Source organism: Panicum virgatum, chromosome 6K (assembly GCF_016808335.1).
Source record: "Panicum virgatum strain AP13 chromosome 6K, P.virgatum_v5, whole genome shotgun sequence".
NCBI lineage: Eukaryota > Viridiplantae > Streptophyta > Magnoliopsida > Poales > Poaceae > Panicum > Panicum virgatum.
Window position 1 is genome coordinate 4,956,502 of NC_053141.1, and position 13,561 is coordinate 4,970,062.

The 13,561-nt window shown below is 47.6% G+C and overlaps 1 protein-coding gene and 1 long non-coding RNA gene across 2 annotated transcripts; both read left to right on the plus strand.

Moving 5' to 3' along the window:
• The first annotated feature begins 6,291 nt into the window (after positions 1 to 6,291).
• LOC120713871 lies at positions 6,292 to 9,431 on the plus strand. Its single transcript, XR_005691306.1, has 2 exons — positions 6,292 to 6,441; positions 9,335 to 9,431. It is a non-coding gene; the product is annotated as an uncharacterized LOC120713871 (long non-coding RNA).
• A 1,865-nt stretch (positions 9,432 to 11,296) lies between these two features.
• Positions 11,297 to 12,965, plus strand: LOC120711378. The gene is made up of 2 exons (XM_039996868.1): positions 11,297 to 12,167; positions 12,293 to 12,965. The coding sequence occupies exons 1-2, from the start codon at positions 11,388 to 11,390 to the stop codon at positions 12,755 to 12,757; spliced, it is 1,245 nt and encodes a 414-aa protein (XP_039852802.1). The 5' UTR covers positions 11,297 to 11,387; the 3' UTR covers positions 12,758 to 12,965.
• Positions 12,966 to 13,561: the final 596 nt, after the last annotated feature.

Here is a 13,561-nt window from a genome sequence, read left to right on the forward strand (position 1 = left end):
CCCTTTCTAACCCCCGCGCGGACTTCCACGGGCGTTGCTGCGCCTGGCAATGGCATATCTGCCGCCGCCGCGTTGGGCGCCATCGGGTTAGCGGAGGTCGCCGCACCCGAGGTTCCCACATCCGCTGTCGCTTCCGCCGTTGCCGCTGAAGCACCAGTCTCCTGGACCCCCGCTGACGAGCCAGCGGCGGTGGAAGAGCTGCCTGGGCGAGAGGCCCTGGCAAACAAAGAGAAGAAGCTCTTCAGCAAAAAGCGAAGCACCAGAAATAAAGGGGAGTGAACGGAAGAACACTTACACCGAAGCGCCGGGTCTCCAACATCCACGGAGGCTGGGCGACCACTGCTGCTGTGGCTGCTGCCATGGTGGCAGCGGAGGCGCACCTCGTGGCTGCTACTGCTGCCCTGGTGGTTGCGGTGGCGGTGGAGGTTGCTGCTGCTGCTGCTGCCGCCGGGGAGAGGCACCTACTGGCGGTGGTGGCGGCAGTGCGGCTACTCCAAGGGTCCCGCGTGAGCCGGGGGCCCGGGAGCTACCCTGGCCCGTATCCTCAGCGGCCCTCTGACGCTTTGCGGTGGGCTCCTCAGCGGCCCTATCGCTACGGTGCAACCTGCGCCGGATCGCCTCCTCCGGCGATGCGCCGGAGCTGCTTCGGGCCTGGCTGGGACCGCTCGCGGTGGAGCTACCAGCCACGGCCTGCTTGCCCTTGGCAGAAGGGCCAGACCCTGCGGCGCTCGGCACGGCCTATTCCTTTGACGCACCGGGAATCCGGATCCCACGGTTCGGGTCGCCCCCAGTTTGGCGCGCTGCTAGCCCACCGTCGTCGAGGGTCGGCAGAGTGGCCAGCACCGCAGCCCTCAGGCTCGAGTCCTTGGAGAGGGGAACGACGCCCTGAGGGAGGATCGGGTGCTCCGGGACGAAGATCTCCCCCGTCACCGCCCGCACCACGACCTCCAGGCCTTCCTGGGTCAGATCGCTGCCCTCCTCGTGGTGGGTCCTGCTGCAGTCTTGGAGTCCGGTGAAGCTCCAGGCAGGATGCGGCCGCTGCTTCAGAGGGGTGATCCGACGCTTCAGGAAGTCCCCGAGCACGTGCAGCGAGGTGAGGCCGCTCTCTGCCAGCGTCCTGATCTTGCTCAGCACGGGGTCAAACTCCGACGGCAAGGACGGCTTGGCCCTCCAGGACTGGCGGTCGGAGGCGGGTCCCTCAGTCAGCATGACGAGGCGCTCATTGGCTTCGGTGGTGGCGATCACCCACTCCTTGCACCAATCCTCCCACTTCCCGCCAGTAAGCCTGGGGATGTAGGGCGTCTGCAGATCGTTCCTCGTCTGGAAGTAGTACGTCCCCACTACATCCTTGCTCTTCCCGGACTTCACCAGGACGAAGAAGTGGCGGAAGAGAATGACGCAGGGCTGCACCCCCACGAACATCTCGCATAGGGGGACGAAGATTGACATCAGGAGGATGGAGTGGGGCGTGAGATGCTGGAGCTAGAGGCCGAAATCCTCCAGCAGCAGCAGGAAGAATGAAGAAATCGGTAGCCCCACGCTGGTGGAAATGTGCGAAATAAACAGCACAAATTCCCCGACGCGCAGATCGCCGAGGGGAACCGAGCCTGCTCGAATTCCCCAGGCAGTCTCCTGTGGACTCCACCCAAGCAGGCGGCGCACCTCGTTCAGTTCCGCCTCGGTTTGGAAATGACGGGGACGAACGAGGGATGCCATCTTGCTATGGAGGTGAGGAACAATCTGCACAGAAGAGCAAGGGGCGAGGAGGCTCGAAGGCAAAGGGGTGCAAAGGTTTGGAAGGAAGAAGGCGAATGCGGAAAAGTAACCGCGGTATGCGGTTCGGCCCTTTATGATGCCTGATCCATCCGGCGCGCCCGGAACCGTCGCTGGAAGCCAAGCGACGCTCACGCCTGGCGTTAGCCGCCCAGTCCATGACAAGGGGGCCCAGGCCCGCCTGTCAGGAGAGGCAGGTAACAAACGAAGGTGTGAAAAGGTGGGATACGAACCGTCGTGCGCGTGCGGAGCGAGGCGGAAGCCGAACCGACGCACTTGTACGAGCGCTGATAGGGTCAGACCTTTTGGGAACCACGCTGGCAGAAAAGAATTCCTTTTACCCCGGCGGCAGTACTGCTGAGCGACGTACGCGTGACTAGGCGCACCACTGTGAGTGGGGGCCTTGAGTCAGTGAGCCGTTGAGTAGTGATGGGCCAGTAGGGAACTCGATGGATGGTCAAAGCCGGACAAGACTCCTACAGCGCACACTGTCTAACGCTGAAGGCTTCAAGTTATGCAGAGCTAGATCACAGTAGTGGCCCCACCTGCGGGTTCGTAGCCTTTCCAGGAGTAGGCCCGGGGGCCACTGTCGGTACCCTGTAGCAGGGATACCCACTCCTACTGCAGCAAGGCAGGACTCGCGTAGTCATCCATAACTACGCCCTAAGGGGCGGAGCAGCCGGGCCCCAGGGATCCAGCACCTACCTCACCGGGCCAACGGCCCCGGACCCGTTCCCCACTCTGGGAATGGGTCCGGTGACGCCACGTGTCCCTGAGGAGGGGAAGCTCTGCGCCAACAGCCGAGGGCGCGGACCCCCCATAGGGGTCCGGGACCTCGCCGCGTCCGTCCGGACCTCCCACGCGCGTAAAACCAATATACCGCCGGGGTGGGGTCCGGGGGCGCCACGTGTCCCGCAGGCGCAAGCGGGGGCGCGAGTTTTCCGCTGGAAGACTCGCCCACCCACCGCATTCAATGCGGGTGGTTGAGGCGTGCTCTGCCGCCGCGGCACGCGGGGCAGCTTTTGTCAGGTCTCACTGTAGACCACATATTACCGAGGTACACAGTGCAGCCGCATGCGCCGCATCCGCGCAGAGCCCGTCTGCCGCATTAAATAGATACGATGGCACGGCACCCTTTCATTATACCGCCAACGCCGCAAGCTACACGGCATGTTCAGCTACGCGGCAGGCTACGCCGCAAGCTACGCTCTAGCGCCGTTTCAATAAGACAGGGTATGGCTATGCCAGATGGAAGATTCCCACGGGCAAAGCAAGAAAATCCCGGAATAAGATCTTTCCCAGGCGTAGCACCATAATAGCGCTAGGCCATTCGTATTAAATACAACATCATTGGGCCCACCTGTCGGGGACTCAACGGCCATGTACGCGCCTCCCTTGAGATATAAAAGGGAGGCACTCGCTGCACACGCAAGTCTCTCTGGACTCTCGGGAGACTCTCTCGATACTCTCAAAGGCCAAGGAGAGCACAAGCAATACAACACACAGTTTACGCAGGGTATTACGCTCCGGCGGCCTGAACCACTCTGCACCTGTTGTGTTCATCGTGTTCTTGCATCTAGATTGGACTAATCCTATCTACCCCCGAGTACTCACCCTCTGGGTTTAGGCGGGTGCACTACGCCACCCTGCTGTGGATTTGCACACCACGACAGGGACGGCTCATTTCTACAGTACCCGCGCCTCATTTATAGGAACGGGTGACTTTTTGGTCCGCCCCTAAAAAATCGAGACGTTGTTACAAATCTTTTTTTGTAGTAGTGAAAACGAATTACAGTAAACCTCTATTTTTTCAGAGGCGAGTCAAAATATGACCTGCTTCTACAAATGGAACGGAGCTACCGTAGCAGTTGATGACCCGTCTTGGAAATGGCCACCATTTTAGGGGCGGATAACGCCATCACTTGCTACTGGAAATGACCACTATTTCTAGGGGTGTATGATGGCATCACCCGCCCCTAAAACTATTATTTTAGGGGCGGATGATGGCATGACCCGCCCCTACAAATGTTCTCACAAGAAAAAAGTTCATAATTTTTTCATATGATTTCGGATGAAGACAAACTTTATACCAAAATTATAGAGCTTGATGAGATCTAAGATTTTATAGTTGACAACTTTTTGATTTAATGCCATTCAATAGTCCAAAAAAATATTATAAGTTTTCTAGTTTCAAAATCTACAAGTTTTGATTTATTTTCAAACAACCTTGAATGTAGAATGTAGAGTAGTTCTATATCAAAGTTTTAGTGGTAATATCTAAAATTTTATAGTTTATACCTTTTATTTAAAAACATTTAGTATCACAAGATCATTTGCTAGTTTTGCCCTACATATGGCTATTACTATATCCTATCTCATACAATTCAAGTTATATTTTCAAGTTTTCACAATCTTAACATTTATATATTGGACATATTTTCCTGTATCTATAGTTCACAATAACCACAATGTAGAATTTCACTTTTTTTGATTTGTTGTACTACATTTAAAATTTAAATGAATTTTTGGAATAAAAAGGAAAAATATTTTGGATTTGTAGGGGCGAGCATTGGCTTCACCCGCCCCTACAAATCAATTTTAGAGTTAATATATAACAACAGCATATCTCATGGAGTCACATGTGACTGTGTCGTATGGTGGAGAAGAGGGTACGCGCGAGTCTTGTGGTAAGCGATTGGAACCCCGATTTAAGCAATTGTGCATATCTCTTCAAAAAATTATACCTCGATAGAAGAGGAGCTTGTGGTGGTAGCCGGGTAGCATTAGGATTTTTTTTATTTTTTAGTTTGCTGTTTTTGAGTTTTTTTCTTATTTTTTTCATATTCTGAAAAATAATTTGTAGGGGCGGGTGAGCCCATGACCCCTACAAATCGATTTTTAGCTGTGAGAACTAGAGGCGGGTATCACACCCGCCCCTAAAATACATTTTGTCCGTTCTTAAAAATGTCTTTTGTGGTAGTGAGATCCATTCTTTGTAATATATTTTGGACTTGTTCACTTATATTAAGAAACATTAAGAAAAGGTTATGCTCGCCAATTTACTTCATCACAGCAACTACATAATCTATAGGCTCCTCCCTACCAATTGTGTTGGACCAGAAACCCTTGAACCTATGCCTGCTACTAATTTCTGTTCGTTTGCTTTTCCCACCTTGGTCCATGTGACATACTTCCTTCGTGCCATGAAGAGTGCAACTCTAGAATTTGAAAAAAAAACCCACAAATTAAAAGAGTGCAATTCTAGGAATTAGACAACAAATATGACCACAACAACAACAATTATCTAATTTAGTGGTCAGATTTGATTTGCATGTCAAAATTAGCTTTTGTCCATGATTTTAGGAAATCTATAGTTAGTTGCATGCAGTGATCAATAAGTGAGGGTATGAAAGTCGTCATTTCCCACCACCACTAAAAAACTAGGATTTGCACTCTTCCTACGACGACGGAGGGAGTACTCCGTGATGATGCAGACTCTTTTTCGGTGACTTCTGGTACCTTACAAGTACGTACCTTTTCAGTTGGTCTACCGCGTTTATATGGCTCATTCATTATATATGCTATCATCACCACCACTTGATATTTGGCTCATTCATTATGATATCATCACCACTTGATATTTGGCTCATTCATTATGATCTCATCACCACTTGATATTTGGCTAGTTCTCAGCAATTTATCATGTACAACCATCTATATTGAAGTGTTAACTTGTTGCCTAATTATGCTAGATTAGTGAAAAAATAAGCCCAGTGAGTACATCATGGATAATTGGGAACATATCAGGTGCAAACCAACTCCTTTGTACAAACCGTGCAAATTTCAATCTGGGTCACCGGATTAACATCCAAATGGTATGGAGGGATTGGACAATTTTACAATTAACCACCTGCCTAATCACACTTTTGCAAATCCCCCCTCCCACCCCCCCCCCTCGCATCCCCTTGGGTGTTGATCTAGTGGCCCAGATTAAAGTTTACACGGTTTGCACGAAGAGGTCGGTTTGCACCTGATATGTTCCCTAGATAATTAGGGGGGATAAAGTCAGCATAAGTATAGGTGGGTTTTTGCCACAACATGAGTAAATGACAAATAGAGGGGATCGAAAGTCGAAACCTTACTGACTATAATACATATATATATAGAGGGTGTTTTATGCAATCTTCCCAAATATGTAGTATGCATGCCTGTCACTTTCATATGATGTGGCTATAGTCTATAGTATATGGTTATATTTCTGTCATGTTTATTTTAAGCAGTTATTATGGGCCTGTTCCAGTTGGTGACATCCACGCAAGAGGTTATTGCAAGGCATGCACCTGCGCTGGGTGCCTGGGAGGGATCGGGAAGACGAACAATGGCAGCAACACCTGCCGATGGCAGAGAGGTTTCCATCACAGTAGTGCCGCCCACTGAGAGCAGCGAGGAGCAGCAGAGGGAGAGCATCAGTGCCGATATAGTGGAGGGGAAGCTGAAAACGCTGAATAGGGTCGTGTTTTGTGTTGCCTTCTGGGAGTGGGCGGGCAACGCTGTGGGCACTCTGGCCTTCCTCTGGGCTACCGTCGTCTTGCTCGGCGGGTTCAGCTCTCTGCTGAGCCGCATGGATTTCTGGTTTGCCACGGTCATGATTTTCGTGGAAGGCTCCAGGTGCGTAGCTCGATCTGTAATCAAGAAAGAGTTGATGACATTTTCAGATCGACTTACCAGTTAGGAGCGCTTGCTGGTTTGAGAAACCACCTCGGATGATATTGTCTGTCCATCTCATAAACTTTTGTGGCATGACGCCATCCTTCATGCTTATACTAAATATCGACTTGTGTGAGGGATTCGGTGGTGGCTAATTATAAATCATTTCATTCCATTTCACAAACCAAAACAGAAATAAGGAGTGAGAACTGATGAGAAGATGACGATCCATCACGTTCCTCAAAAACCAACACCTCTTTAGACTCACAAGCTGCTGAAGTCTGGCCGGCCCATAATTAATAAAGTAAGAGTGTAAGACAGATATGTTAGGTCCGCAGTGCTTGTCCTATCTTTGTTTCTAGATGCCTGCCACTATGAAACTACCAAACCCATAACACACTTTCCAACTTTGGAAATCTGACCCATAGAAATCAGCATTACGGCTGAATGGAGAGTTTCATTTTGTTATCTCCAAGAGTGCTGCATCTAGAGTGGCTTGAGTTGTTGAATGAAGCAATCCCCTCAATTGCAGTGTCATTTGTTGTTCCACACGACGCACGAAATTGAGAGATTGTCATCTAGAATAAAACTTTTACATCTAATGCCAGTGTGGAGTTTTTTTCTTCCAAATTTTGTAAACAGCGTACATCTAGCTAGTTTCATCTGGATGGAACTCCTCTCTCTCATGTGTGTCATCACATTTTCTTATGGAGCTCTTTTACAATGATTGTAAAATTTCTCTCGCTTATGCATCACTTTATTTAATAAATATGAAACCATCAATGGGATCGGCCCGACTAATTAAAACACCATTAACTATTTTCGGGTACTAGGTACTATGTTTGGCACTTAGCTATCAAGTTATTCCTTCTGTTCCCACAATTTATGCATTTTCATGTTTGTTTAAGACAAACCGTTCTAATTTTGACCACCAATAGCAATAATTTCATAAAGAGTTGAAGTGCATCTAGGCCGATAGATGTAATGGTAAGTTTCGGTGATTAATGACAACCGTATGCGACTAACGTATGTTTTGAAGGAAAAATTAGTGATTGAGTTAGTCCCATATGAAATGTGAAAAGAGACCCCTCAATTCGGAACAATCATGCGAGCCAAGGACTCAATTTCAAAGATTAAGGACATTTCTAGTCTCAAGTGTCACAAGGAGATGAAGGACACTTGATTTAGATAGGGTTTATAGTTTTTAGTTCTTGACCGTACTATTAAGAGGGGTTCATGAGTTAGTAGCTTGATCAAACTTGAGTTGGCCTTAGAAATCTTGCACACTCGGTCAAAAACAGCTCAAGATAGTCAATAGAAGTTAACACAACACTTGGAAGAAGAAACAATCGAAGTAACATTGAAATCCAAGCCAATTCAGCTAAAAACCAGGAAAAACAGCAGCACCGGTTGAACCGGTGCCCTAGCGTCGGAGCATCCGATGCTTGCCGGAAGGACCGATGCCCTGTCGGTCTATCTTCTCTGGATAAAGGCTGAAATCAAGTATAGCACCGGTTGAACCGATGGTCAGAAAAGTAAGCACCGGTGCAATGAAAGTTCTTTGTTCCAGAGAGCATGTTTTGGTGGATTTCAACTTCTCTTCAGCACCGGTTGAACCGACGCTTCGGAATCAAAGCACCGGTGCATTAAGCGTCCTATGTTCCAGAGAGCTTGTTTGGATTGATCAGTAAAACTCTTCAGCACCGGTTGAACCGACGCACCTACGGAGCATGCACCGGTGCATTGAAGCAAGCCTGGACACTGTGTCAGGACCCCAACGGCTACAATTTGGACACAGAGAGACCGGTTGAACCGACGCCCCAAAACTGACACCCATTGGTTCTTCCGGTGCTCACGGTTTTTCTGCAGTGGACTTCCAACGGCTATGTAACCACTTCCACTCTATAAAAGGGCACCCCATGGCTCATTTCAGTCGCCTTTGACACCCTGAATACTTGAGGCCACCCTTGAGAAGAAGAGAAAGTGCTTTGAGCAAACAAGAGAAGATCTAGCATTTAGTTTGTGCTTCAACCTTGAAGAATCCATCCTTTGCAAGTGTAGCAAGTGTGCTTGAGCTAGGGCCAACTGAGTGTAGGTCAAGTGAAGGCTTAGGAGCTTGTTACTCTTGGTGTTTGACGGCACCTAGCCGGTCTTGGTGATCGGGAGGTTCTTGGTGAGCTCTTGGTGTTTGTGGGAGCCCCAAGACAAGAAGTTTGTATACGGTGTGAAGCTCGCCGTTCCGGAGATGGAGAAAGAGCATTCTTAGTGATCACTTGCTTCTTGGTGGAGCAAGGGAGCTACACCCTTGTGTGGGTGCTCCAACGTGGATTAGGGGGGAGCGTCAACTCCTCGATACCACGGGAAAAAATCCGGTTGTCTCGTGTCCTTTACTTTTACTTCAAGCATTTAAATCCTTTTGTTACTTTTCTTGCTTGTAGTTTGACTATGACAACTTGCTTGGTAGAGTGAGCTTTATCTTAGGATTTGATCTTGCTAGTGTGCATCTATCTAGGCAATATGATCATGATAGTGTGTTTACCTACCTAAGGACCCTTTGCTAGCGTGCTCTAGTAATTAGGTTTCGAATTTATAGATTGGGCAATACTAGTTTAGGTTAAGGACTGATTAGAAATTCGAAAAAGTCCCAATTCAACCCCCCCTTCTTGGGCCACGATCCTTTCAAGAGTCAAACATGATGTTAATAGATCCATTGCGTGAAAACACTCATCAAAATAGCATATTAAAGATCATGAGGATGTCCTGAAGTGCTTATATTTATGTAACTAATTATCTCCATAGTTGCATCTTTATTTCATTCTTTTGTTTCGTCTGACTCTATCTATGCACACAACAGGGTTTTTATCCGCAACGATGCCTCGGTCAACCAGTGGTTATTCGGCTCCACAAGCGCATTCAGATGGGAAAATCTCTCTTCCAGTGACGTGTTAGCGGAAAATGTGGTTGGGAAAACTTTTGCGGTGATCACTGGTGTGGCCCTCAGCCTCACCCCAATAGAGTTTCGGCCTGAACTAGTTGCGGGCATATTAAAGGTGGCCATACTGGTTATTATCAGCCAGTTGCTGACTCAAAAGTCGAAGACCTGGTATGCTAAAGCTATCCTCGTTCTTCTAGTGGCTGCTTCTGTTATCGGAGGCATTGTTGGTTCTTTCAAACTATCACTACGCTATATAATGATATCCAAGAAGAATCCTATGGTTCCTTATTACCTAAAAATCTCGGTTCTGTTAACTGCTTGGCAATTGGGAACGTTCATTCTGATGGTGCTGGCCATTGCAATCGTGTTGTGTATACCACTTCGGGGAACCCTACCAAAACTTTGTTTTAAGGTCATTATAGCATCAGGGTTGGCATGTTTGCCCTTCCTCCAAGCAGCATTAGCTTCTTATTACAGATATGTCAGCATATCAATCGCTCTAATGCTACTAACATTTAGTTACCATGAGATTCTGAGAGGAGTGGTTTTCGCAGAAGTGACTTTGGATGAACAAAACAATAGCTCCTGTGGCCTCCTCTTGCCTATCCTTGATGAAACAGTCATGCCCATACTCTTCTTTTGGAGCGTCATGTTCCCATTGCCAGGCATCTCCCTCAAAATATCATTCTACATGTTGTTCTCGGTGATAGCAGCGCTGCTGATTGCCAACCTGCAGATCCCGGTGGCATTCCTGCAGGTTCTGCTATCGATTCTGCGCCTTCGCACCCTGCTAGGTCACCACCGCCACCATGACTATCGCCCCTTGCCGCCGGACGCTAGCCCAAACTTGGTTCCATCCATAGTAATCTTCTTCATGATGGAGCTATGCCAAGGATCATCCTATATCCTGGCAACCATTTGCGGGCTCATCTCCCTTTTCCGTCGCAGATCGCTTGCTCGTGACCTAAAACTCGAAGGAGAATGGGGGGCAGAAGCTGTCAACCTGTACTGCCGCCAAGCTTACCAGGCACGCATGGAAAAGGGTCTTCTTCCTTCGGAGAAATCCAAGCCCAGCCTCAGCAACCTCGCCATCAAGCCCCTTGGCAGCACCTCAAGTGAAACACAAATTGCCGGCCTTCGTGTTCTTGAAAACTTCCTAGGACGATTGGACTCCAAATCCAAGAAGGACCTCATCACAGAAATCACCGATGCATCCAAGGAAACAGTGCCCACATTGATCGGCATGCTCTGCTCCACAGTTGGAGGAGACGAAGATATCAGGTTGTTCGCTGCCAGCGTCATTGCCGAGCTCACTGAAAGCATCAAAATTTCTGAGTTTCCTGGCATGGTCAGGCTGATATCTTCACTCCTTGATGCCAAGAACCGACCATAGTCACAAAGTTCCTGGGTCGACTGGGTCGAGGAACGGGGTCGAGGGTCGAGGGTCGTCACTTTATAAAATTGTGGTACGAAGGGGGTATATCTCTATGGAACGATAAATTATTATGTGGAACGCGACCCTGATTCATCGGGGTCGATATCTTCGGGTCCATGTGTCTTTATAAAAACAAAAACTATATATGTGCTACTAATGAAGAAATTAATCTGCCCAAGCATATAAGAAACGTATAAAAGAATACATTTAGACCATGCTACACGTATTCAGCTCATTTTCTAACAAAAACCACACCAATCCACTGTCCTTAACCTCATTATCCCAATTAAATCCCCAAACAATGGGGCTGCGACCCCTTTCAAACCGGGACGCGATCCAACCTTGAATGGGACACTGATCCTCTTCGACCCCGACCCTCGAATCGGAACGGCGTTCCCGGGTCGTGGGACGAGGCATCGACCCCGAATCCTGTGACTATGGAACCGACCCATTTATGGCAGTCTCAAAATTTCTGACTTTCCCGGAGTGGTGAAGCTGATATCCTCGCTCCTTGATGCCAAGAACCAGCAAGATTCCATGCCAAACTGTGTATCTGAAAACAATAGAAGGAATGTTAACAGTAGACGTCAGTCAATCCGCACTCATATATATGAATCTAATTTGACGCGGCGGATGTTGTTACCCTTGCTGGGCATGTCAATTCTTCAGAGGCTTGCTTGTGATCCAGATAATTGCCAAGAAATTGCCCATGACGCCACACATATCACCACAAAGACCATAGGGTTTATCAGCTATGTCATCGACGAGAAAAACAGTCTTGTGCTACGTTCACCTTTGAATTTTGTGAGGCGGCTTGCAATCGATCATGGGAAAATTGGTGCAAGGTTTCGCCAAGAGCTATCAAAGAACCCATTCTTACTGAACAGTCTTGGACGTATAATGGACGGGGACTGCCAACCGGAGCTATGGGCGCCGGTGGTGGATATCATAACAGCGCTGGCCTTGGAAGAGGCTGCAAGGCAGGAGATTGGGAGCACCCAATCCATCATTCCCAAATTGATGCATGCATTTGTTAGGCCAGATGATGTAAATAATCCCAGCAATGATCGTTCACTGCGAAAGGCTGCAGGGAAAGCACTGGCAAATCTTACAATGAAGAGCACAGACAACTGCTGGGCAATCTTGTTGGAGAAACAAGGACACAATCTTATCAAGAAGCTCATCGACATGCTTGATGACGAGTACTACATATGTGCTGTGGCAAATCTATTGCATAATCTTTGTGCAAACTCCAGAGACAAGCTGATGGAGATTGACCTTTGTGCAAGTGTGCAGCTGGAATCTGCCCTGACAAAGGTACGTAGTGTCTCTCGATCAATCACCTACTTATATAAACTAGAACCATTTTTCCTTGTTCCTAGCTCGTTTATCAATCATTAAATCCTTTGTCATTGTCATCACACATCACATCATGCATGCAGGTGATGCGAATTATAATGACTAGTAAAGAGGGAAAACAGTTGGAGGCCGCACTCTGTGTCACTTCACATATTGGTTATGTCATCCCTAAATGCTTTCGTAAGGTGCTTATATCAGATACCGATGCAGCAGCACTTGTTGAAAAGCTCGTGGACACTCTCAACTCCAACAAGGAACCACGTCCTGAGTACCCCAGGATAAGAAGGGTCCTTGTTGAGGTGGTAATATCCATTGTGCGTTTGTGTCCTGATCCGTACAGAACTATCTTCAGAGAAAAGAAGGCCAAGGACGCCCTGGACATGGTCAAAGGAACTCCATCCAGATTGGAGAGGTACAGGGTCTTCATCAATGGCGAAGGAGTGCTCCCGGAGAGCTTACCTATGCGTGGCCTAGTAGACAAGGCTAAAAAGCTAATTTATCGGCCAACCCCAACCACGAGTGCTGAACAAGCAGGCGAGCATGCATGAATAATCTTCAAGGTTTATTGTAGTGTCCTTCCTCTTTATCAATGGTTATATGCATTAAGGCTGTGGTCATTCTGAAGTGGTATATGTGTAATGTGTTGTATTGTGATTTGTTGGACTTGTAGCCAGACAAGCCAATATTTTGTGATTCCGCACTCTTGGTTGATTTTTCTTGTTAGAAATAAAATTATACTCCCTCCGTTCTCAATTATTAATTATATGTTGTTTTGACTTTTTTTAGATGCATACTCTCTCCGTCCTGGAATGTAGGGCATTTTAGAATTTTTCCAACAGATTATGAAGATAGAGAAAAAACGCATATATCCCTCATTAATATATTGTTTAGTTATAATTAGCTGATTACATGGATGGAAGCTGAGCAGGCGCACAAAAAACAAAGGAGACTTGAATGCTATATACACTCATGCATCCAAAGAGCATTAATTGGTTATAAAAAATACACTACCCTTTTCGTATTTAGATGCTATGATATAGTGCACATTTAGATGCATAACAGAATCAAAATGACCTATAATATTATAGAACGAAGGTGAGCGTGCGTGCGCGCAGTATTGGAGCACCTGCACCTTTACCAAGTTTGAAAAAGGAAAATGTTGCGCGCGAGCCTATCAGAACAAGGCATTGTGAAATGTGAGCTAAAAACTCCAAGAAGTTTTTCATAGGAGCAGCAGCAATATCATAGCATGTAAAAGAAAATCCCCAGACTGGATAGGCTCTAACAAATCAATAGAGAAGTAATATTGTGACCTGCAGGTAGCAAGAGCTCAAGCAGCGGGCATCGATCAG